The 22342-nt window shown below is 40.4% G+C and overlaps 1 protein-coding gene across 1 annotated transcript; it reads left to right on the top strand.

Annotated features, from left to right (window-relative positions):
• Positions 1-1771: 1771 nt before the first annotated feature.
• Positions 1772-20060, top strand: LOC128311441 (endogenous retrovirus group K member 18 Env polyprotein-like). The gene is made up of 3 exons (XM_053201652.1): positions 1772-1913; positions 16144-16251; positions 18632-20060. Exons 1-3 carry the CDS (start codon positions 1772-1774, stop codon positions 19429-19431), a joined length of 1050 nt encoding a protein of 349 aa, XP_053057627.1. The 3' UTR covers positions 19432-20060.
• The last annotated feature ends 2282 nt before the right edge of the window (positions 20061-22342 follow it).

Genomic DNA, 22342 nt, shown 5'->3' with positions numbered 1-22342 from the left:
AAGTGTTTAGCTAATGTCCCATATTTAATGCATCATAGTATTTCCTAACGAGATAATTCTAAATTTGACAAGCAAACCTGCTCACGAGTTTCTGTTTATGCAGCATCCTTTTTAGATGGAAATGGTTGGAACCAGGAAGATGAGAACTCAAATACTGCTGGGAGAGCAATTTGGTTCTTGAGCTTCTATTGCAGAGACAGTAGCAGCTTCTGTCAGAGAGAAACTGGGGTCCCAGCATCAGCCCCACTCTTATTTCTGACCTCAGAGAACTTGGGAACCTGTGCCCAAGGAAGCATGTGTAAGAAGGCCATGAAACATGGCTCGTCATGATTCAAAACAGCCCCACCGTCACCTTATTAGAAGAAATCTAGAACACTATTTTCAGAGAAAAGAGGAATCCAAAGGCACTTACACCACGTAACACTTATATGTTTGTAGCGAAACATGCACACAATAATATATGTGCAGTATTCTCTCACAAAAATTCCCTCTGAGGATGGCATTCATTATACCCATTTACAGAATGCTAAACTCAGACTCATCACAAAGGAAAGTCCATCTTCCAGAGTCACCTAGGCAGGACAGGAATGAGATTCTACCTCTTACACTCCCCAAAAGACAACCAACAGTCTCCTTGATAGATGAATACCTTCTAGGCTTGAAAACTTGCAGATTTATACACATTTCCATATTGTGCCCCATGTGGAATACACACTCCCAGCCCTTCTCTTTGAAGAAGCTGATGGTGAACTGATGTGAAATCCGGTGCATGGGTGTCCCGAGGGATGTAATGGGTCTGTGTCGCGGGTCAAGTGCCTTGTAGATTCCTGCCTCCTCTTTATCTGCACGCTCTCTTCATTTGGAGCTCCACGGGAAAGCTGTGCTTTTCCCAATATCAATGTAGACGATAAACATAGAAAAGGGATATGACAATGAATCAAAGGGCAACAGCTATGATGATCTTCTTTCTCACCCCCAAATCCCTCAGCAAAGCCATCCTGCAACACAGAAATGGCCCTAAAGGTTCATTCATTAATTGATGTAGTGTGGATACTTACTACCACATTTCCGGGTGGGTCCTCTGTGGGAGTTATTTGTTCAGTTTTAGGTAATAGTCCCATCACCTCGCTGGGAAGGAGAGGAAGGTAGGACGGGACGCACATATCTTGAGTCCCCTCGCTCTGTGACTATGTTACTCTGTACCAGGTTTCCCATTTACCTCCCCCCCTACAGATCTGTAAGGAAAGCATTGTGGGTCTCCTTTTCAGATGACCAAGGGTAAGCCAGTAGAGCCTAAGTAAGATTTCCACATATCATAAACCATATAATGGGTTCCAGCTTTTGTGCTCATCACAATAATCAATCCATACTTAACAGATCTTAACCCCAAAGTGACCTAAAAATGAGGTTTTGAAGGTAGGAAGTTGCTATCCTTTCTATGTTACAACAGTTTGTGACACTGCAAAGGACCACAGTACTATAAACACTTGGCATTTCACCTGTGGGTATTAAAACTTCACGTCCTAAGCAAAAAGGGATTGAATAACGGGGAAAACGTCTAAAAGCCCTCTGTGGTTGAGAGGGGACCCAAAATGAAAGAAATTCAGAATATTTCATATAATCCAGCAACGCTGTTATGTTAGATATTAGGCCACCAATGTATTTATGATTGGTCATTGTTAACATCCACCATGGTGCTCACTCAACAGCCACTCTTGAGGTGTGAATGATGATTGCAGATTGACAACGAGACGATGACGACGAACGACGAATGACGACGAGAATCATGGTGGTCCAAGTGAAGAATTTGCCCCTTGGGCCGAGAGGCCTGGAATGGGAACCATGCGAATTGACTGTTTTTCAGTGCAGTAAGACAGACACGAGGATGTCAGAGGAACACTGCATTCCTCCAGGTAAAGAGATCTAGAAGGTGGGAAAAATCACAACAACTGGCAAAGCTAATATAAGCAAATAGTACAGAAAAAATGTAAATCTCCTTTTATCCAAACTCTTATTCAAGTAAACTATTATTCCAGTTCATGGTTCAAAGTCAGGTATTTTGAAAGCTAGAAAAGGCTAAGGAATTTGGAGAAACTGCTATGTGAATGTCTGCTCAGTCATGAAAACTGGAATTCTTCAAGTTTCTTCACTGGCATTGAGGCCACCAAGGCTCCAATTGACCTAAGTGTATTTGGGCACTGACAATTGACACTTCCCAAGCCAATGGTGAATTTTTTTATACTGACCTTGTATTTACTCTATTAGTTTTTGCTTTGAATATAGTTGACACACAAGTTACATTAGTTTCAGGTGTAAGACATAGTGATTCAACAACTCCATATGTTATGCTATGGTCACCACAAGTGTAGCTGTCATCTGTCACCATACAACGCTCTTAAAATACCATTGACCATATTCCCTATGATGTGACGTCTATTCCTGTGACTTTAGTGAACCTGTATCACTTTTAAATTATCATGTTTTGACATTTTGTAAACACTTGGAATCGGCAATTTCTTATTATTACTAGTGCCTGGTGCCCCATTTGGGAACTTGGGGCTGCAGGAAGTAGGTGGCTCTCAGGCCAGATGCTGAATGCATCTTTGAAAGTGTCCGGAATGTTTGGTAGACCCACAGCTCTAGAAGACCACTCCCTCTGGCAGTTCTGAAACAGCTCCAACCATCTTTACTAATATAAACCATTAGTACTTGGCTATTGGCAGGGAGCCTGTCCAGGCTTGATCAAGGAAGTAGAACCATTGTCTCTGCTGAAAGAAAGAAGGATGTTGGATATTCAATGGCTTAAACTTGTGTGAGAAGGCAGTATCTTAAGGAATGAGAAACATTCAGGTGGAACTGAGGATTTCCCTCTACATCCATGACCAAAACCCTTAGGTGGAATCCCAGGGCTGTGATACAGAGTATGATTATGTGAAACCTCTTTCCTCGCTCCCCCTCCCTAACTCTTTTCCCTGAGATCTCTCACCTCTACCTAAGCTCATGCCCTTGCCAGAGCATTGAAATGAGTGAGCAGCAAGCATAGGCATTCTGTGTCTATGGACACACGCATGTGCTTAACCGCTTCCTGAGGAGACCCCCCGCATTACCAGACAGGTGATGGCAGGTCCAAGGACTTGTAAAATCTTTGAAAGATTTTCCATGTTTCTTGCCAAGCAAACACGTGAAAGGTTTGCAGTTAAACATTCCATGAACTTGGTTTGAATGACTGCCCTGAATTTTTTGAGTCAGGGAGGAGCACTGCCCTCCTGAATTGGGGCCCAAAGTGAGTGAACTAACTCTGGTGTAAGAAGGGAGGGGGAGTTTGACGAGATCTTGTCCTCAGTATGAGGGGGACCGAGTGAGGGGAAGCACACAAGGACTTGAGGTCAGCAGGTCCAGGCTTTCAGTGTAGTCCTCCCCAAGTGTATTTGAGTGCATGTCAAGGTCCTTTGGCTCTGAGACACCCGCTATTCTTATGCAGCAAATGAGTCCCAGGCCAGCAATCCTATTAGTCAGCCTTGTCCTAGTCCTTGCCACATGCAGTCATAAGAGACAGGGAGGGCCTATTGCTCCTGTGTTCATTTAAACCCGAGGTCCTGAAGTAGAGAGACAATTTTATTGAGCAGTGTTTTTTACTTCTCTTTTGCAGAGGCAAAAATCTCTGTTAAAGTACCAATCATAAGGATACTCACTAGGCTTGAGAAAAAAATAGAAGACATCAGTGAGACCCTTACCACAGAGATAAAAGAGTTAAAGAAGGGATCAATCAGAGATGAAGAATACAATAAATGAGAGATTGGAAACAGGCTTGATGCAATGAACAGCAGGATGGAAGAAGCAGAGGAATGAATTAGTGACCTAGAAGACAAAATAATGGAAAATAATGAAGCTGAACAAAAGAGAGAAAGAATTATGCAACATGAGAATAGACTTAGGGAACTCAGTGACTCCATCAAACATAATAACATTCATATTATAGGAGTCCCAGAAGAAAAGGGAGAGAAAGGGGCAGAAAATCTTTTTCAGGAAATAAGGGCAGAAAACTTTACTAATCTGGGGAAGGAAACGGACATCCAGATCCAGGAGCCACAGAGAACTCCCATCAAAATCAGCAAAGCAGGCCAAACACCAATTAATTAATTTTGCAAAGTGTAATTATAAAGAAAAAGTCTTAAAAGCAGCAAGACAAAAGAAGACCTTAACTTACAAGGGAAAACCCATAAGGCTAGCTGCAGATTTCTCAACAGAAACTTGCAAGCCAGAAGGGAGTGGCATGATATATTCAAAGTGCTGAATGGGAAAAATCTGCAGCCAAGAATACTCTATCCAGCAAGGCTATCATTCAGAATAGAAAGAGAGATAAAGAGTTTCTAGACAAACAAAAACATAAACTAAAGGATTTAATTAATGACCACTAAACCAGCCTTGCAAGAAATATTAAAGGGGACTCTTTGAGTGGAAAGGAGAGACCAAAAGTGACAAAGACAAGAAAGGATCAGAGAAAATCTCCAGAAACAATGACAAAACAAGTAATAAAATGGCAATAAATACATATCTATCAATAATTACTTTGAATGTAAATGGACTAAATGTCCAATCAAAAGATATAGGGTGTCAGAATGGATTTAAAAAAACCAAACATCCATCTATATGCTGCCTGCAAGAGAGACTCATTTTAGACCTAAAGACACCTGCAGATTGAAAAGTGAGGGGGTGAGTAACCATTTACACACAAACGGATGTCAAAAGAAAGCCAGAAGTACAGTACTTACATTGGACAAACTAGACTTTTTTGTTCTTGTTTTTATCCTGCTTTGGTATCACGATAAAATGGCCTCATAGAATGATTTTGAATGTGTTCCCTCTATTCCATTATTTGTAAGATTTTGGCAAAGATTGTCATTAATTATATATTTTTAAATGTTTGGTAGAATTCACCAATGAAGCCATGTAGTCTTGGGCTTTTCTGTTCTGGGAGATTTTTGACTCCTAATTCGATTTGCATTCTTGTCATTGGTCTAAGAAGATTTCCTATTTCTTGGATTCAAGATTCATGATTCCATCTTGGTAACTTGTGCATTTTTAGGAGTTATCTGGTTTTTTTCTACGTTATCTGATTTGTTAGTGTATAATTGTTTATACTGATCTGCTATCACACTATGCATTTATGAAGTATCTGTTGTATTGTTTTCTCTTCATTCTCACTTGGTTTCTGAGGTCTTCCCTCCTTGTTAATTCTTAGGACAAGCAGTTAATATTTGTTATGTCTCTTTTTATATGATTTAACCAGGGGACTCTTCTGTGTGTACTTGAGGAAAATGTGTATTCTATTTTTCTTGGATGGAATGTTTTATATATATAATATATATATATAATATATATATATAATATATAATAATTAGAACCATGTATTCTGGGGGCACCTGGGTGGCTCAGCTGGTTAGTGTCCAATCTTGATTTCAACTCAGGTCATGATCTCATGGTTCGTGAGATCAAGCCTTGAAATTGGGCTCCACACTGGGTGTGGTGCCTACTTAAGATTCTCTCATTCTTCCTCTGCCCCTCCACTGAATGTTCCTTCTCACTCTCTCTCTCTCTCCCTCTCTCTGAAAAAATAAATTGAAAAAAGAACCATGTATTCTGAAGTATCCTCCAAGTATGCTCCAAGTTAAAAACAAACAAAAAAAATTTTTTTGTTGATTTTGCATCTGGGTAATGAAATTTGTCAAAAAAATTTGAAAGATTAATAAAAAAATAAATAATCGCTGAACATTCCATGTTCTAAACAAGGAACGAGCAGACTGATGTAGAAAGCTGTTTAAGTTAATTCCAAGAGCCCTGCTTTACACCCTTCTTTGCAATTGTTTTCATGTGTATCAGAATGGTCTATAAAGCTCACTATTGCTGGCATGGACCTTATGGGCACTTACCTTGCTCTTTTCACAGCACAAGACACAGCGTTGAGGATCATGTTAGATATTGAGTAAACACCTACTTGTGGTAATTGAACCACAGAATAGGGATATGAGTCACTGAGTGGTAGATAATGGACTCAGACACCAGAAGAGGAGTAACTCCAAATTCCCTCAAAACTGGGGCTCATTCTGCACCCTATCACTTATTTGCTTCTAGTTGCTTTCTTTGAATACTTGTATTATTTCATTTTTAAACTTACAACATTTGTAAGCATTTGAATTCTGTCTGAATTAAGACTAGAGAAATGGGTCCATTTTACCTATTTACCTGAGTGAATGGATATCTTGATATCACCACACCACTTCATTTGTCTTAATTGTTTTTAAATTTAAATCCAGTATAGCTAACATATAGTGTTCTATTTGTTTCAGCTGTAATATAACGATTCAATAATTCTATATATTACTCAGTACTCATCATGATAAGTATAGTCTTTAATCTCTATCACCTACTTCAACCATTACCCCACACACAACTTCCCTCTGGTAACCATCGGGTTGCTATCTAGAGTTTAAGTGCTCTCTCTCCTCTCTCTCTGTCTCTCTCGTATCTACTCTCTTTCCCTCCTTCCCTCCTCGTTTTTCTTGTTCACTTTGTTTTGTTTCTTATTTTTTTTATTTTTTTTAAATATAATTTATTGACAAACTGGTTTCCATACAATACCCAGTGCTCATCCCAACAAGTGCCCTCCTCAATGCCCTTCACCCACTTTCCCTCCTCCCCACCCCTCATCAACGCTTAGTTTGTTCTCAGTGTCCAAGAGTCTCTCATGTTTTTGCCTCCTCCATCACTGTAACATTTTTCCCCTTCCCCTCCACCATGGCCTTCTGTTAAGTTTCTCAAGATACACATATGAGTGAAAACATATGGTATCTGTCTTTCTCTGACTGACTTATTTCACTTAGCATAATACCTTCTGGTGCCATCCACGTTGCTGCAAAACTGCCAGATTTCATTCTTTCTCATTGCCAAGTAGTACTCCATTGTATATATAAGCCACATCTTTTTTTTTATTTTTCAATATATGAAATTTATTGTCAAATTGGTTTCCATACAACACCCAGTGCTCATCCCAAAAGGTGCCCTCCTCAATACCCATCACCACCCTCCCCTCCCTCCCACCCCCCATCAACCCTCAGTTTGTTCTCAGTTTTTAAGAGTCTCTTATGCTTTGGCTCTCTCCCACTCTAACCTCTTACCTCTTTTTTTTTTTCTTCCCCTCCTCCATGGTCTTCTGTAATTTCTCAAGATCCACATAAGAGTGAAAACATATGGTATCTGTCTTTCTCTGTATGGCTTATTCACTAGCAACACACTCTCCATTCCATCCCCGGTTGCTACAAAGGGCCATATTTCTTCTTTTCTCATTGCCATTAGTAACTCCATTGGTATATAAACCACAATTTCTTTATCCATTCATCATTGATGAACATTTAGTCTCTTTCCATAATTTGGCTATTGTTGAGATGCGTCTATAAACATTGGGTACAAGTGCCCTTATGCATCAGTACTCCTGTATCCCTTGGGTAAATTCCTAGCAGTGCTACTGCTGGGTCATAGGTAATGTCTATTTTTAATTTTCTGAGGAACCTCCACACTGCTTTCCAGAGTAATCCACATCTTCTTTATTCCATTCGTCAGTTTGTATGGACATTTAGGCTCTTTCCACAATTCGCTATTGTTGAAAGTCGTTATAAACATGGGGTACATGTGCACCCCTATTCGTGAGCACCCTGTAACCCTTGGGTAAATTCCTAGCAGTGCTATTGCTGGGTCATAGGGTTAGCTCTATTTTTTAATTTTTTGAGGACCCTCCACAGTTTTCCTATGGCAGCTGCACCAGTTGCATTCCCACAACAGACAAGAGTGTTCCCCATTTCTCCACATCCTGGCCATATCTATAGTCTTCCCTGATTTGATCATTTAGCCACTCTAACTGGCATGAGGTGGTATCTCAGTGCGGTTTGATTTGTGTTCCCTCATGAGGAGTGACGTTGAGCATCGTTTCGTTTGTTTGCTGGCCATCTGGATGTCTTCTTTGGAAAAATGTCTATTCATGTCTCCTGCCCAATTCTTCACTGGATTATTTGTTTTTCAGGTGTCGAGTTTTGGTAGTTCTCTGTAGGTTTTGGATACTAGCCCTTCATCCGATATGCCATTTCCAAATATCTTTTCCCACTCTGTCGGTTGCCTTTTAGTTTTAATGATTGTTTCCTTCGCAGTGCAGAAGCTTTTTATCTTCATGAGGTCCCAAAAGTTCATTTTTGCTTTGAATTCCCTTGCCTTTGGAGATGTGTGAAGTAAGAAATTGCTGCAGCTGAGGTCAGAGGAGGTTTTTTCCTGATTTCTCCTCTAGGGTTTTGATGGTTTCCTATCTCACATTCAGGTCCTTTATCCATTTTGAGTTTATTTTTGTGAATGGTGTAAGAAAGTGGTCTAGTTTCATTCTTCTGCATGCTGCTGTCCAGTTTCTCCCAGCACCATTTGTTAAAGAGACTGTCTTTTTTCCATTGGATACTCTTTCCTGCTTTGTCAAAGATTAGTTGGCCATACATTTGTGGGTCCAATTCTGGGTTCTCCATTCTATTCCATTGGTCTGTGTGTCTGTTTTTGTGCCGATGCCATACTGTCTTGATGATCACAGCTTTGTAGTAGAGGCTAAAGTCTGGGATTGTGAGGCCTCCCTCTTTGGTTTCTTCTTCAATATTGCTTTGGCTATTTGGGGTCTGTTGTAGTTCCATACACAATTAGGACTGCTTTGTTCTATAGCTTTGAGAAGAATGCTGTGCAACTATGATTGGGATTGCATTGAATGTGGAGATAGCTTTGGGTTGATTGACCTTTTGGCGATATTTATTCTTCCAAACCATGAACGTGGAATGTTTTTCCATTTCTTTGTGTCCTCTTCAATTTCCTTCCTAAGCTTTCTAATTTTTCTGGCATATAGATCTTTTACATGCTTGGTTACATTTATTCCTAGGTATTTTATGGTTTTCTGTGCAATTGTAAATGGGATCATTTTCTTTATTTCTCTTTCTGTTGCTTCATTATTGGTGTATAAAAATGTAACCGATTTCTGTACATTGATTTTCTACCATGCGATTTTGCTGAATTCATGTATTAGTTCTAGCAGAGTTTTGGTAGAGTCTGTCTGGTTTCCCAGGTAGAGTATCATGTCATCTGTGAAAAGTGAAAGTTTGACTTCATCTTTGCCCATTTTGATGCCCTTATTTCACTTTTGTTGTCTGATTGCTGAGGCTAGGGCTTCCAACACTATGTTAAACAACAGTGGTGACAGTGGACTTCCTGTCATGTTCCTGATCTCAGGGGAAAAGCTCTCAGTTTTTCCCCACTGAGGAAGAAATCAGCTGTGGGGCTTTTCTAATGACTTTTATGTGATGTAAGTATGTTCTACTAATCCTGACTTTCTCGAGGGTTTTTTCTAAGAAATGATGTTGTGTTTTTCCAAATGCTTTTTCTGCATCTTTTGACAGGATCATATGCTTCTTATCCTTTATTTTATTAATGTGACATACTACATTGATTGATTTGTGAATATTGAAACCCAACGCCCCTTTTATGTTTCCCCCCTTTTCCCCCCCCCTGGGCCAATCCAGGATGAAAGTCACTGATCATGGTGAATAATTCTATTTAATGCTGTTGGTTTTGATTGCTAGGTATCTTCTTGAGAATATTTGGCAATCCATATTCTTTGGTGGATAATGGCCTTAGTTCTCCTTTATATGTGGGTTCTCTGTCTGCTTTGGGAATAAAGGTAATGCTGATTTCATAGAATGAGTCCAAAAGTCCTCCTTCCGTTTCTGTTTTTTGGAACAGCTTGAGAAGGATAGGTATTAACTCTGTTTTAAATGTCTGATAGAATTCCCCTGGGAAGCCATCTGGCACAGTACTGTTATTTGGTGTTGTTGTGTTTTTTTTTTTTTTTTTGATAACTCATTAAATTTCTTCACTAGTTATGTGTCCTGTAAAATTTTTATTTTTAAAACCTTTTGAGTTTTGGGAAGTGTTGGTGGATGTGTAGGTATTTTCATTTCTTCCTCGCTGTCCATTTGTTGTATATAATTGTTTCATACTATTGCTGATAATTTCCTGTATTTCTGAAGGGATTGTTGTAAGAATCATTTCATTCATGGATTTTATCTGTCTGAGTCTTCTCTCTTTTCTTTTTGAGAAGCCTGGCTAGAGGTTTATCAATTTTGTTTATTTTTTCACCAAAACAGCTCTTGATTTCATTGATCTGTTCTACTGTGTGTTTTTTTAATTCTGTATTGTTGATTTCTACTCTGATCTTTATTATTTCTCTTCATCTGCTGGGTTTGGGGTGTGTTTTCTGTTCTGCTTTCTGTTCTTTGGTGGGCTGTTAGACTATGTATTTGCAATTTTTCTTGTTTCTTGAGATAGGCCTGGAATGCGATGTATTTTCCTCTTAGGAGTGCCTTTGCTGCACCCCAAAGGTTTGGGATCGTGCCTTTTTCGTTTCATTTATTTTAATATATTTTTAGAATTTTCTCTCTAATTGCCCGTGGTTTTACAGATTCACTCTTTAGTAGGATGTTCTTTAACTCCATGCTTTTGGAGTTTTCCCAGACTTTTTCTGTGGTTGATTTCAAGTTTCATAGCATTGTGATCTGAAAGTGTGCATGGTATGATCTCAATTCTTTTATATTTATTGAGGGCTGTTTTGTTACACCAAGTATGTGATCTATCTTGGAGAATGTCCCGTGTTCACTCAAGAAGAAAGTGTATTCTGTTGCTTTGGGATGCAGAGTTCTAAATATATCTGTCAAGTCCATCTGGTCCAATGTATCATTCAGGGCCATTGTTTCTTTACTGATTCTCTGTCTAGATGATCTGTCCATTGCTGCAAGTGGAGTATTAAAGTCCCATGCAATTACCAATTCATTAGCATAAGGGCACTTATTTTTTGTGATTAAGTGTTTTATATATTTGGGGGCTACCGTATTCGGTGCATAGACATTTATAATTGTTAACTCTTCCTGATGGATAGACCATGTAATTATTATATAATGACCCCCTTCATCTCTTGTGATAGTCTTTAATTTAAAGTCTAGTTTGTCCGATATAAGTATGGCTACTCCAGCTTTCTTTTGACTTCCAGGAGCATGATCGATGGTTTCTCCATCCCCTCACTTTCAATCTGAAGGTGCCTGGTGGTCCTAAAATAGTCTCTTGTGGACTGCAAATATATAGGTCCTTGTTTTTTAGCCATTCTGATACCTATGTCTTTGATGGGGCCATTTAGTCCGTTACATTTCAGTGTTATTATTGAAATATACGAGTTTAGACTCGTGTTATCTTGTAGGTTTCATCTTGTAGTGGATGTCCTGGAACATTTTGGTCCTTGCAACTTTTTCAGTCACAGAGTCCTCCCTCAGGATCTCTTGTTGGTGCTGGTTTTAACTGTGGTCTGAATTCCCTTCGAGTGGAGTGGAATATGTGTGTTGCGAGAACAGCTTTATCTCTCCTTCTAGTCTCAATGGCAGGCTTGCTGATAAAAGATTCTTGTGGGCATATTTCTCCTGTTCATGCACATTGAAGATTCCTGCCATTCTTTCTGGCCAGCCCAGTGTAAGGCTGTGGGGCGGAATATAGGTCTGCTACTGACCCTCTCATTTACTACGCCTTGATGTTAAGTCGCCATTAATCCCTGACAGCATGCTTAGTCAGAATTTCTCTTTATCCTTGTGTATCTTTCCAGTTCACTAAGAACGTATGGTGTTGTGCAGAGGACCGGTGATTCAAGTTATGCTGAAGGGAGTTCTCTGTGCCTCTTGGATTTCAATGCCTGTTTCCTTCCCCAGATTGGGGAAGTTCTCAGCTATGATTTGTTCAAGTACACCTTCAGCCCCTTTCTCCTCTCTCTCCTTCTTCTTCTGGAATTCCTATGATACGGATATTGTTCCGTTTGATTGAATCACTTAGTTCTCTAATTCTCCCCTCGTAATCCTGGATTTTTTTAATCTCTATTTTTCTCAGCTTCCTGTTTTACATAATTTTATCTTCTAATCTACCTATTCTCCCCTCTGCCTCTTCAATCTGCACTGTGGCCGCCTCCATTTTATTTTGCACCTCATTTATAGCATTTTTTAATTCATCATGACTATTTTTTAGTCCCTTGATCTCTGTAGCAATAGATTCTCTGCTGTCCTCTATGCTTTTTTCAAGCCCAGCAATTAATTTTATGACTATTATTCTAAATTCTTGTTCAGTTATGTTGCTTAAATCTGTTTTGATCAATTCTTTAGCTGTCGCTACTTCCTGGAATTTCTTTCGAGGTGAATTCTTCCGTTTCATCATTTTGGCTAGTTTTCTGTCCCTTATGAGTTTTAAAAATTTGTTGTGTGCTCTGCACCTGTGAGCACTGCTATATTAAAGGGTGGTCATACACTGTCCAGGGCCTGGCCCCTCAGGAGGTATTTTTTTTGGAAAGTGTTACTTGCTCTCTGTTGTGACTTTGGTTAGTTCAGTTCCCTACTCATAGTCATGTCTTGGACCCTCCACCAGGTGTGCTTTGATTTTTTCCTTGACATACCCCTGTAAAGGAAAGCAAACAACAGACAAACAGGAGACAAAACATGCAAACACACAAACATAATAAAACAAACAAACAAACAAACAAACAAAAACAATCCAAAAGCAAAAAACCAGAAACACCAGCTACAAGTAAAGAACAGGGTGGAGGCGTGCTGATGGAAGAGCACATACAAAGAGAGAAATGACAGGGGCGGGGAAAAAGAAAAAAATAAACACTACCCACCAGAGAGAGACTAAAAGACTTAATCCAGAGAAAGAGCAAGGAAAATAAGGAAGGAGGCGGGGAAAAGAAATGAAAATAAAATTACCCAGACAGAGAAACTATATGGCTTGATTATTCCAGAGAGAGAGAAAGGAATGTAAAGAAGGAGGTGTAGAACATGTATCAAGAGAATGGATTAAATATGTCTGTTTAAACAAACCAATAACCAGAGTAACCAGCCTAGAGGAGGGAAGAGATAAGAGGGAGAAATGGAGGGGGGGAGAATATATCTATAGCAAGAAGTGTCCAGAATTAATCCAGGCAATGCAGCAGCACTGGTCAGGAGGAGAGGTCTGTCGGTCCTACAGTGTCTATCCCAGCTCCAGTAGATACACAGTTACCCAGCATGGAAGGACCTGTTTGGCGTAGGCTGGTCCCGCCTCCACTGTGGGCCCTGCGGACTGATCCCTGAGGCCCCACCTTGGTGGTGGTGGGGAGAAAAATGGCGAACCCCCCAGTCTCTTCTCCATGACCCAGTGTCCCAAATCACTCCTTTGGAGCTCTCCTCACTGTGCGCAGGCGCAGACAAGGCTGTCTGTCTTGCTCCTCCAACGCCTTTGCCTGGTTTGCCCTGGAGGCTTGGCTGGGAGTTAAACTCAGCCTCCGTGTGCCCCAGTACTGGGGAAGCACTTCCCGATATGAGGTCCCGGCTGCTTTTGTCCTGTGCCGCAGCCCTTCAGGGGAGGGGACCGGTTTCTCCTAATGTGGACAGCGCCCTGATCTACCAGTGAACCCGGGGGTGGCTCCCCTCCTCCCCAGGTGTGCGAACAGGGCAGCTGGCCCCAGTCCAAAGATGGGATCTGCAGTTAGAGATCCTCTAACCTGCAGTTAGAGATGGGATCCCTCTCCATCCTGGTCCGAGGTTTTTCCTTTGTCCAGATACAGTCCTACACTTCCCCAGCCACTCTTTTCTCTCAGCAGAAGGGGATCCCTCCCCTCTGTGCCTACACAGCCCATTTTATCTCCCCCAGTTTGCAATCACCCACCTATGGTCCTCTCAAGTTGTCCCAGTTTCTCCCTGGTAGACTCAGTCTCTTTTCCTCCCAGACTCTTGGGGTTCAAAGTCCTTTCCACTTCAGTCCTTCCTTTGTTTAGGGGAGACATGGAAATACAGATCCCCTACTTCTCTCTGCCTTGTGTGAGCCCACATTTGTTTCTTAAATGCCACATATGAGTGAGGTGATATAATATTTGTCTTTCTCTGACTTGACTTATTTCACTTAACATTATGCTCTCTAGCTCCATTCATGTTGTTGCAAATGGCAAAGGTTTCATCTTTTTTATGGCTGAATAATATTCCTGTGTGTGTGTGTGTGTGTGTGTGTGTGTGTGTGTTCACTTCTTCTTTATCTATTCATCTTCTGGTGGACACTTGGGCTGCTTCCATAATTTGACTATTGTAAATAATGCTGCAATAAACATAAGATGCATGTATCCTTTTGAATTAGTGTTCTTGTACATTTGCATAAATACCCAGTAGTGCGATTACTGGATTGTAGGGTAGTTCCATTTTTAACTTTCTGAGGAAACTCCATACTGTTTTTTACAGTGGCTGCACCAGTTTTCATTCCCACCAACAGTGCAAGAAGTTTCCTTTTTCTCCACATTGTCGGCAACACTTGTCATTTCTTGTGGTTTGGATTGTACCCATTCTCATAGGGGTGAGGTGATACCTCATTGTGGTTTTGATTTGTATTTCCCTGATGATAAGTGATGTTGGGCACCTTTTCTTTTTTTAATTTTAATGTTTTATTTATTTTTGAGAGACAGAGAGAGGAAGAGACAGAGAAGAGCAGGGAGTGCAGAGAGAGAGGGAGACACAGAATCCGAAGCAGGCCCCAGGCTCGTCTGGGTGGACACCAATCTGTATGTCTTCTGTGGGTAAATGTCTGTTCGTGTCCTCTACCCATTTTTAAATTGGATTATTTGACTTTTGGAAGTCACAACAGCCAACTTCTAAATCATCAGTCACATCTCCAATGATTTGAAAAGCTGCTTTAATCACATCCTAATCTTGAAAATATAAATAAGGTTGTATTAGTATCATGGTTTCTGTTTCATTAGTCATGCTGTCAATTCACGAGTCAACATCATCCTTCTTGTATTGTACACTATGTATTGTGTGCTTTAGTATCTGATAAGACCAACTGTCACATCCTCCCATTACACTTATTTTCCAGATTTATTTCACAATTGCTGTTTATTCTACCAAACCAATCTGACCTCAACTTATCTAACCTATCAAAACAGCTAATGGCATGTTAATGGGATTGCTTAAGTTTAGTAAATTAATCTTAGGGTCATTGATGGGACCATTATTATCTTGAGGTTCTTACTAAAATATGATATGTCTTTTCCTACTTGCCTCAAGTATAAAATTGTGGGGTTTTCTGTTATGCATTGTCCATTGCTACTGATTATGACCATCATTTCCTTCTCGCCCATTAGCCGTATACTGAAATTGTTTGTTTGTGGATTTGTTTGTACATAAGAAGGTTATTGAGTTCTGATGTTGAACATCAAAACCTGCTACTTATCCCTAGATTCTCATTTTGATGTTTGTTGTCCATTTCCCTAGGCGTTGGGTGGGTGTGGTTGCCACATTAACATACTATCAACAAATACAGAGAATTTTAAGCACGTCCTTTGCTTCAAATTGCTTGCCCTTGTCAGTTGAAATTCATACACCTCTCACATGGTGCGAATATTGGAGGAGAAAAAAGTAAGGCATCGTGTCTTGCTTTTGGATTCATAAGGAAAGCCTCTAGTGATGTTCTCCATTTAATGCCGGGTGCGGGCTGTTGTGAGTATGTGTGTATGTGTAAGTATTATGTGGGAGGTCCTGTGACCCCAGAGTCAGGCTGATACCAGGGTTGAGCAACGGCTTCCCTGTTGACTCAGCCCACCGTGTGCCCCTCCCATTCCCCCACTTGCAAAGGCATTACGAAAGCCTTGTCAAGGCGAGAAAGCTAATTCCTGAAGCTGTTGTCTTGTGTGTTGCAGTACATGTTACCATACCGCGCCCGCCTTTTCTACCCGGTCAAATAGTAAACAAACATGGGAACTGTGTTTTGCTAGCAATCTATCAACAAGGTCTTGTTGTGACCCGTTTAGAAAGTTCACAAGGTACACAGAACTAAATGTTTTGGCTGGCAGCGATCATGTGAAACCTGTTTATTCTTAGAATGACCTGATCCATAAGAGTCTTGATATAAAAGATTGTGTACAGCAACAATAAAGCCGTCACTTGGGCCATCAGCCCCGGGAACCCTCCTGTTCCCAACTGCTTCTCTTCCTCTTTTTTTTCTTACACTCTCCCCTACCCTCAGGACCCCTGATCTGGTGTTTGTTGCGCCGGTGGCAACAAGTGGAGCCCGAACAGGGACCTGAGACAACAAGGAGGAAAGCGAAAGCAGATCGCACGGCATCTAATTCAGGTAGGGGAACTGTGCCAGCAGCACAGACGACGGGAGTAAAACTATGGGACAGAAACAGTCTATGGAACAGGGATATTTTGTAACTGCCTTGCAGGCTCTTATGAAGGAGAAGGGAATTAAGGTTTCTCAGTCAGCCCTTAGGGAATTTTTTGACATAGTGCATGATTATTGCCCATGGTTTCCAGACGGGGGTACAGTTGATTTAAAGGATTGGCAGCGAGTTGGTCAGGAACTTAAGAATCAAATGAAGATTTGTGGGGCTGCGGTTCCAGGGACCTTGTGGTCTACTTGGACCTGTATTAAAGAGGTCCTTGATCCTGGAGGTTGCTGCAGGATTTGAGAGCAATTAATGCTGTCATGAAGCCCATGGGGGCTTTGCAACCTGGCCTCCCTTCCCCATCGGCCATTCCTTTACAATATCAATTACTAGTTTTGGACTTAAAAGATTGTTTTTTTACCATTCCGTTGGCCCCTGGCGACGGAGAACATTTTGCATTCTCCCTGCCTTCCACTAACTTACAGGAACCTGCTAAGCGGTATCAGTGGAAGGTCTTACCGCAAGGCATGGCTAACAGTCCAACTTTACGTCAAGAGTTCGTGGCCAGAGCAATTACCCCTTTTAGACAGAGTTTCCCCCATGTATATTGCATCCATTATATGGACGACTTACTTTTGGCTGCTGAAACTGAGGAATTATTACAGGAGGCTTTTATTTCTCTTCAAAGATGCCTTAAAGCATATAATTTGATTGTTGCCCCTGAGAAAGTTCAAAAGGAAGCACCCTTTTGAATACCTAGGGTATCTCATCTCCAAATCAACTGTTCCGACCTCAGAAAGTATCAATTAGAACCGGACATTTGACTACTCTAAATGATTTTCAGAAATTATTAGGAGATATAAATTGGATTAGAAATACACTAGGGGTCACCACAGAACAATTACTGCCTTTGTTTAATATTCTAAAAGGAGATAGTTCTCCAGCGTCCCCGCGAAGTCTCACTCAAGAAGCTAAAGAAGCTATAAGACATATAGAACAGGCCATTCAGCAGGCCCAATCACTAGAATTGACCTTTCTCAGCCTTTGTATCTAATAATATTAAAACCTCAGGTCATCCCCTTTGCAATTCTGTGGCAATCTCATGGCCCACTTGATGGCTACATTTAGCCTTACACTCCCTGCATGTCATTAATCCTTTGCTATCTATGTTTTGTCTTTCTATCATTAGAGGAAGATCCTGAGCTGTTCAGCTCTTTGGACACGATCCAGAATTTATTGCATGTGCCTTTCTGACACAGAAGCTGGTGGACGCTGCTTTTGCCCAGTCCATCGAATGGCAATTTGCCTTGGCTAATTTTACAGGTCAAATTAAATTTCATTTACCTTCTGTATCTTTAATACAAGGTTTCAGTCTTATAGATATTTTGCCCTATAATCCTATTGTTTGTCAGCCGATTGAAGATGCTGCTTCCATTTTTGTGGATGCTAGTAAAGAGGGTAAAATTGCAGTGTATTATGTCACTTCCCAACATAAAAATTTGATCACTTTAAATTATACGACTAAATCTGTCCAAAGGGCCGAGCTTTATGCTGTACAGGTAGCCCTAAAAACTTACCCGGAATCTATAAATGTCTATTCTGACAGTCAATACATTGTCAAAGCCGTGTTGCAGCTTCCCACTGCCTTTATACTGACAGCAGATGAGGAACTTTATCATCTATTTCATGCTATACAAAAACTTCTTAATTTACGGCACAGTCCAATTTATATTTCCGACATTCGAGCTCACACCGATCTACCTGGTCCCCTAGCTGCTGGGAATCGGATAGCCGATGCAGCAACCCATTTACTGCAAGTTCTGCCCATTACCACTCCTTTGGAAACAGCCAAAAGGTGTCATGATAATTTTCATCAGAATGCGGCAGCCCTTCGACAAGAATTCAAAATATCTCATGAGGTGGTCAGACAAATTGTTAAACAACGCAACATCTGTCCACAATTCTTCCCACAGCCGGTCTATGCCATTAATCCCCGAGGTCTTCGGCCCAATGATTTGTGGCAAATGGACATCACACAATATTTACCTTTTGGGAAATTGCAATATATACATGTGCCTGTTGATACTTGCTCAGGCTATATACATGCTTCAGCCCACTCAGGAGAAGCATTTGTTGATGTTCAAAATCACCTATTTTCTGCCTTTGCAGCAATGGGCAAACCTCGTAAAATAAAAACTGACAATGGTAGTGCTTAATCCCAACAACCATTTTTGCAATCCCCTGAAGGAAGAATTCATTCTGATCTTTGGAAGTTATATGCTGCCTTTGATAAAATATATACTAATGACAGTTTTAGTTTTCCAGAATATTATCTTTCTCCAGTTCTACAATTGCGTGCCTGTGTTCCACCTCCCTACTATTTGATTGTTGGAGATGGGACCATTACTCCAGTGAAAGAAGATCGTCATCAGTTATACCGGCTGACTTGTCCTGCTTGTGTTTTGACCAATTGTCTACCAGTAGATGGACCCTCTAGAAGTGAAATGAAGGTTTATCTGGTCTTACAACCTCCCTATTGGATGTTGCCAGTAAATGTTACAGGACCTTGGTATCCTAATTATGGGATGCAATTGGCCTTAGAAATCAGTAAACGGCTGTGCAGGACCAGACGGTTTCTTGGACTCTTGATTGCTGGACTCATAGCAGCAGTGACTGTAATTGCCTCTGCAACTGTATCTGTAATATCCTTACATGAAAGTGCCCAAACAGCATCCCATGTAAATGAATTGGCTCATAATGTATCCAAGGTGTTTGCCACTCAAGAGCGAATAGACCGTAAATTGGAAGCCCAATTGGAGGCACTACAAGAAGCATTGATATATCTTGGTGATCAGTTTGCTGTTTTGCGTACCAGACTTTCTATAATTTGTCATGATGCATATAAGCATATCTGTGTTACCCCTTTAGAGTATACTAATATGACATGGGGACAAGTGCGTCGTCATTTACAAGGGGTTTGGCATGACACTAACACTAGCTTAGACCTCTTACAGCTACAAGAAGAGATAAATGCTATTGCAAGTAGCTCACTCAGTTTCCCTGACCCTGGAGATCTCGCTGGAACCATACTGCACCAACTTAATGGGTTTAATCCATTTAATATTCTTCAGCATTCCTTTTGATCTTTATTTGAAATTGTTTCCGTAATATCTGTTATACTTGTCTTGCTGTGTTGTTTCTGGAGATGGGGTCTCACTGCCTTTACCACATACCAAGCCAGGATGCACATGTTGCAATTACAAACAATAGGGGGAAATGTAGGAGTGAGTGCCAGGCTGAGACCGGGTTGAGCAACGGCTCCCTGTTGACTCAGCCAACCCGGTGGTTCCCCCTCCCATTCCCCCACTTGCAAAGGCATACGAAAGCCTTGTCAAGGCTGAGAAAGCTAATTCCTGAAGCCTGTGGTCTGTGGGTGTTGGCAGTAATGTTACCTCCCCTTTTCTACCCCGGGTCAAATAGAAACAAACATGGGAACTGTGTTTTGCTAGCAATCTATCAACAAGGTCTTGTTGTGACCCGTTTAGAAAGTTCACAAGGTACACAGAACTAAATGTTTTGGTTGGCAGCGATCATGTGAAACCTGTTTATTCTTAGAATGACCTGACCCATAAGAGTCTTGATATAAAAGATTGTGTACAGCAACAATAAAGCCGTCACTTGGGCCATCAGCCCAGGGGACCCTCCTGTTCCCAAACTGGCTTCTCTTCTCTTTTTTTTCTTACATTCCCCTACCCTCAGGACCCTGATCTCGGTGTTTGTTGCGCCGGTCGCAACATATGTATATATGTAATACACAAATATATGTCATATTAATCCTCTGCTTTCCTACTAACCTTCTGGGTCTATAACATGAAAGGATCAATGATGACAGTGAATGGGTATTGATCTGTCAAATGCCTTTTCTGCATCTGTGGAGGTGGTCATGTAATGTTTCTCTTCAGCTCTATTAATACAACTAGTCATAATTATAAAGATTTCATGACATTACAAACCTTTGCAGTCTTAGGATAAAACTGCACCGTGTCATGAACTGGTGTGTGTTGTGGTGTGTGTGAGTGTGAGTGTGTATGCTTGTGGTCATAGATTGTGTTTGCTGAGATTTAAGAAAACTTCCTTCGTCATATTCTTCTTGTGGACAATCAGACTGTAATTTTCATTTTTGGTGAAAATTTTGCTAGATTTATGGATCAATTATGTACTTGGCTCAATCATCTTTCATTAAACTTTTGGTAGAATTTTGCTGAGGAAAGTACCACTCCAGTCATCTTTTCTTTCTTTCCTTTTTTTTAATATAATTTATTGTCAAATTGGCTAACATACAGTGTGTAAAGTGTGCTCTTGGTTTTGGGGTAGATTCCCATGGTTCATCGCTTACATACAACACCCAGTGCTCATCCCAACAAGTGCCCTCCTCAATGCCCATCACCCATTTTCCCCTCTCCCCCCAACAGACACATGAAAAGATGCTCAACATCACTCATCATCAGGGAAATACAAATCAAAACCACACTGAGATACCACCTCACACCAGTCAGAGTGGCTAAAATGAACAACTCAGGAAACTACAGATGCTGGCAAGGATGTGGAGAAACGGAACCCTCCTGCCCTGTTGGTGGGAATCCAGTCGCTTTTCTACGGGAGGTAACTTGAGCCAGATTCATCTATTTCTCTTCCAATAATGGGTTTTGTTTAGACCTTCTGTCTCAACCTGGGGTCAACTGGGGTAAGTTGTAATTTTCTAGAAATACGTCCATTTCATCTATGTGTTCAAGTGTAGTTGAATAGAGTTGTGCCAGTTCTTCACTTGAGGTCTTAAGATTCTTCCTTTGTTTTGATGACAATTCCCACTTGTTACTTGAAATGTCGTGTCTGTCCCTTTTCCTGCCTGTTTTCTTGATTACTATACCATTGATTTGTGCATCTGTATGGTCCCTCCTGAACAAGCCGCCAATATCTTTATGCATAAGTTCTATTGTAGTTTTGTTTTCTAACCCTTTTATTTCTACTTTTACTTTTAATGATTCCTCTGTCTACATTCTTTTAGTTCATTGTGGGTCCTTTATTCTGGCTTTTGACTGAATGTTTATTTAATATTTATGCTTATTTTTATTGACACATGTATATCTTACACCATAAAATTGGTACTCTGACAAATTTGTTCTACGCTTCAATTCTGAGATATATTGTCATTTCATTATCATTCCTCCCATCAAATTCTGTAGTTTTAACCTGAATTTTCCCACTTATATCTAAGATTTGTTTAACAGCCTCAAAAGAGTCAGTTTTCATCACAATGTTCCATGCTCCGTCTGAAGAGTAGATGTAATACCTAATGTAAAGCTTCAGAATTCAGATGTCCTATCTATAAGGTGTGTCTTTTGCATTCTGAAGTTTAGATCTTCTGTATGATTATTAGATTTTGGGCAAACTGTCAAGTCTTTGGAATGAGGGACTTGTGTTACAAATCATTGGCATCAGTGTCCTTTCTTTCCTATTACTTATACTTCCTACAGTTTTTGCTCTATGAATAGCTTTGCTTGTGACTGGGTACATAATTATTCATAACTCACATCTTCCTTGTTAAAATTTTATCCTTTAGCTTTATCAATGGTGCTCTTTTTTTTCCTCACTAAATCATTTTGATGTCAATTCATCTTCTTTGAATGTCAGGATTGTAAACACTGCTTTCTTTTTTATTTGCAAATGGCTTAACATGTGAATGACATTGTTTAGTGTATCTCTTGAAAGAGAATGGTTTTGATGTTGCTCCCATGGCAATCTTGAAATATTTCTACCATTTACACTTTTTGATAGGATCACTATGTTTTGTGTCATTGGCTCTGATCTGGTTATAATGTTCATACACACATATAAACTGATATATGTAAACCTCAGTAGGTCTTTTCACTAGGTTGTCCACTTCACTCTCTCCTTTTTGTTGGTGTTCAGAATGGTTATTATTTTTTTCCAGTAGTTACTTCCATTACTCCTTAATAGCCTACTTAATATTCTTGATATGGAATGGACACGTAT

The sequence above is a fragment of the Acinonyx jubatus genome, chromosome X, assembly GCF_027475565.1.
Source record: "Acinonyx jubatus isolate Ajub_Pintada_27869175 chromosome X, VMU_Ajub_asm_v1.0, whole genome shotgun sequence".
NCBI lineage: Eukaryota > Metazoa > Chordata > Mammalia > Carnivora > Felidae > Acinonyx > Acinonyx jubatus.
This window is presented reverse-complemented; position numbering and strand designations above follow the sequence as displayed.

Coding starts and splice junctions, on each gene's coding strand:
- LOC128311441 (XM_053201652.1), top strand. CDS start 1,772: ATGACGACGAGAATCATGGTGGTCCAAGTGAAGAATTTGCCCCTTGGG. Junction 1,914..16,143: donor GGAACACTGCATTCCTCCAG/GTAAAGAGATCT, acceptor CCCTACCCTCAG/GACCCCTGATCTGGTGTTTG. Junction 16,252..18,631: donor TCGCACGGCATCTAATTCAG/GTAGGGGAACTG, acceptor ATCTTTCTCCAG/TTCTACAATTGCGTGCCTGT.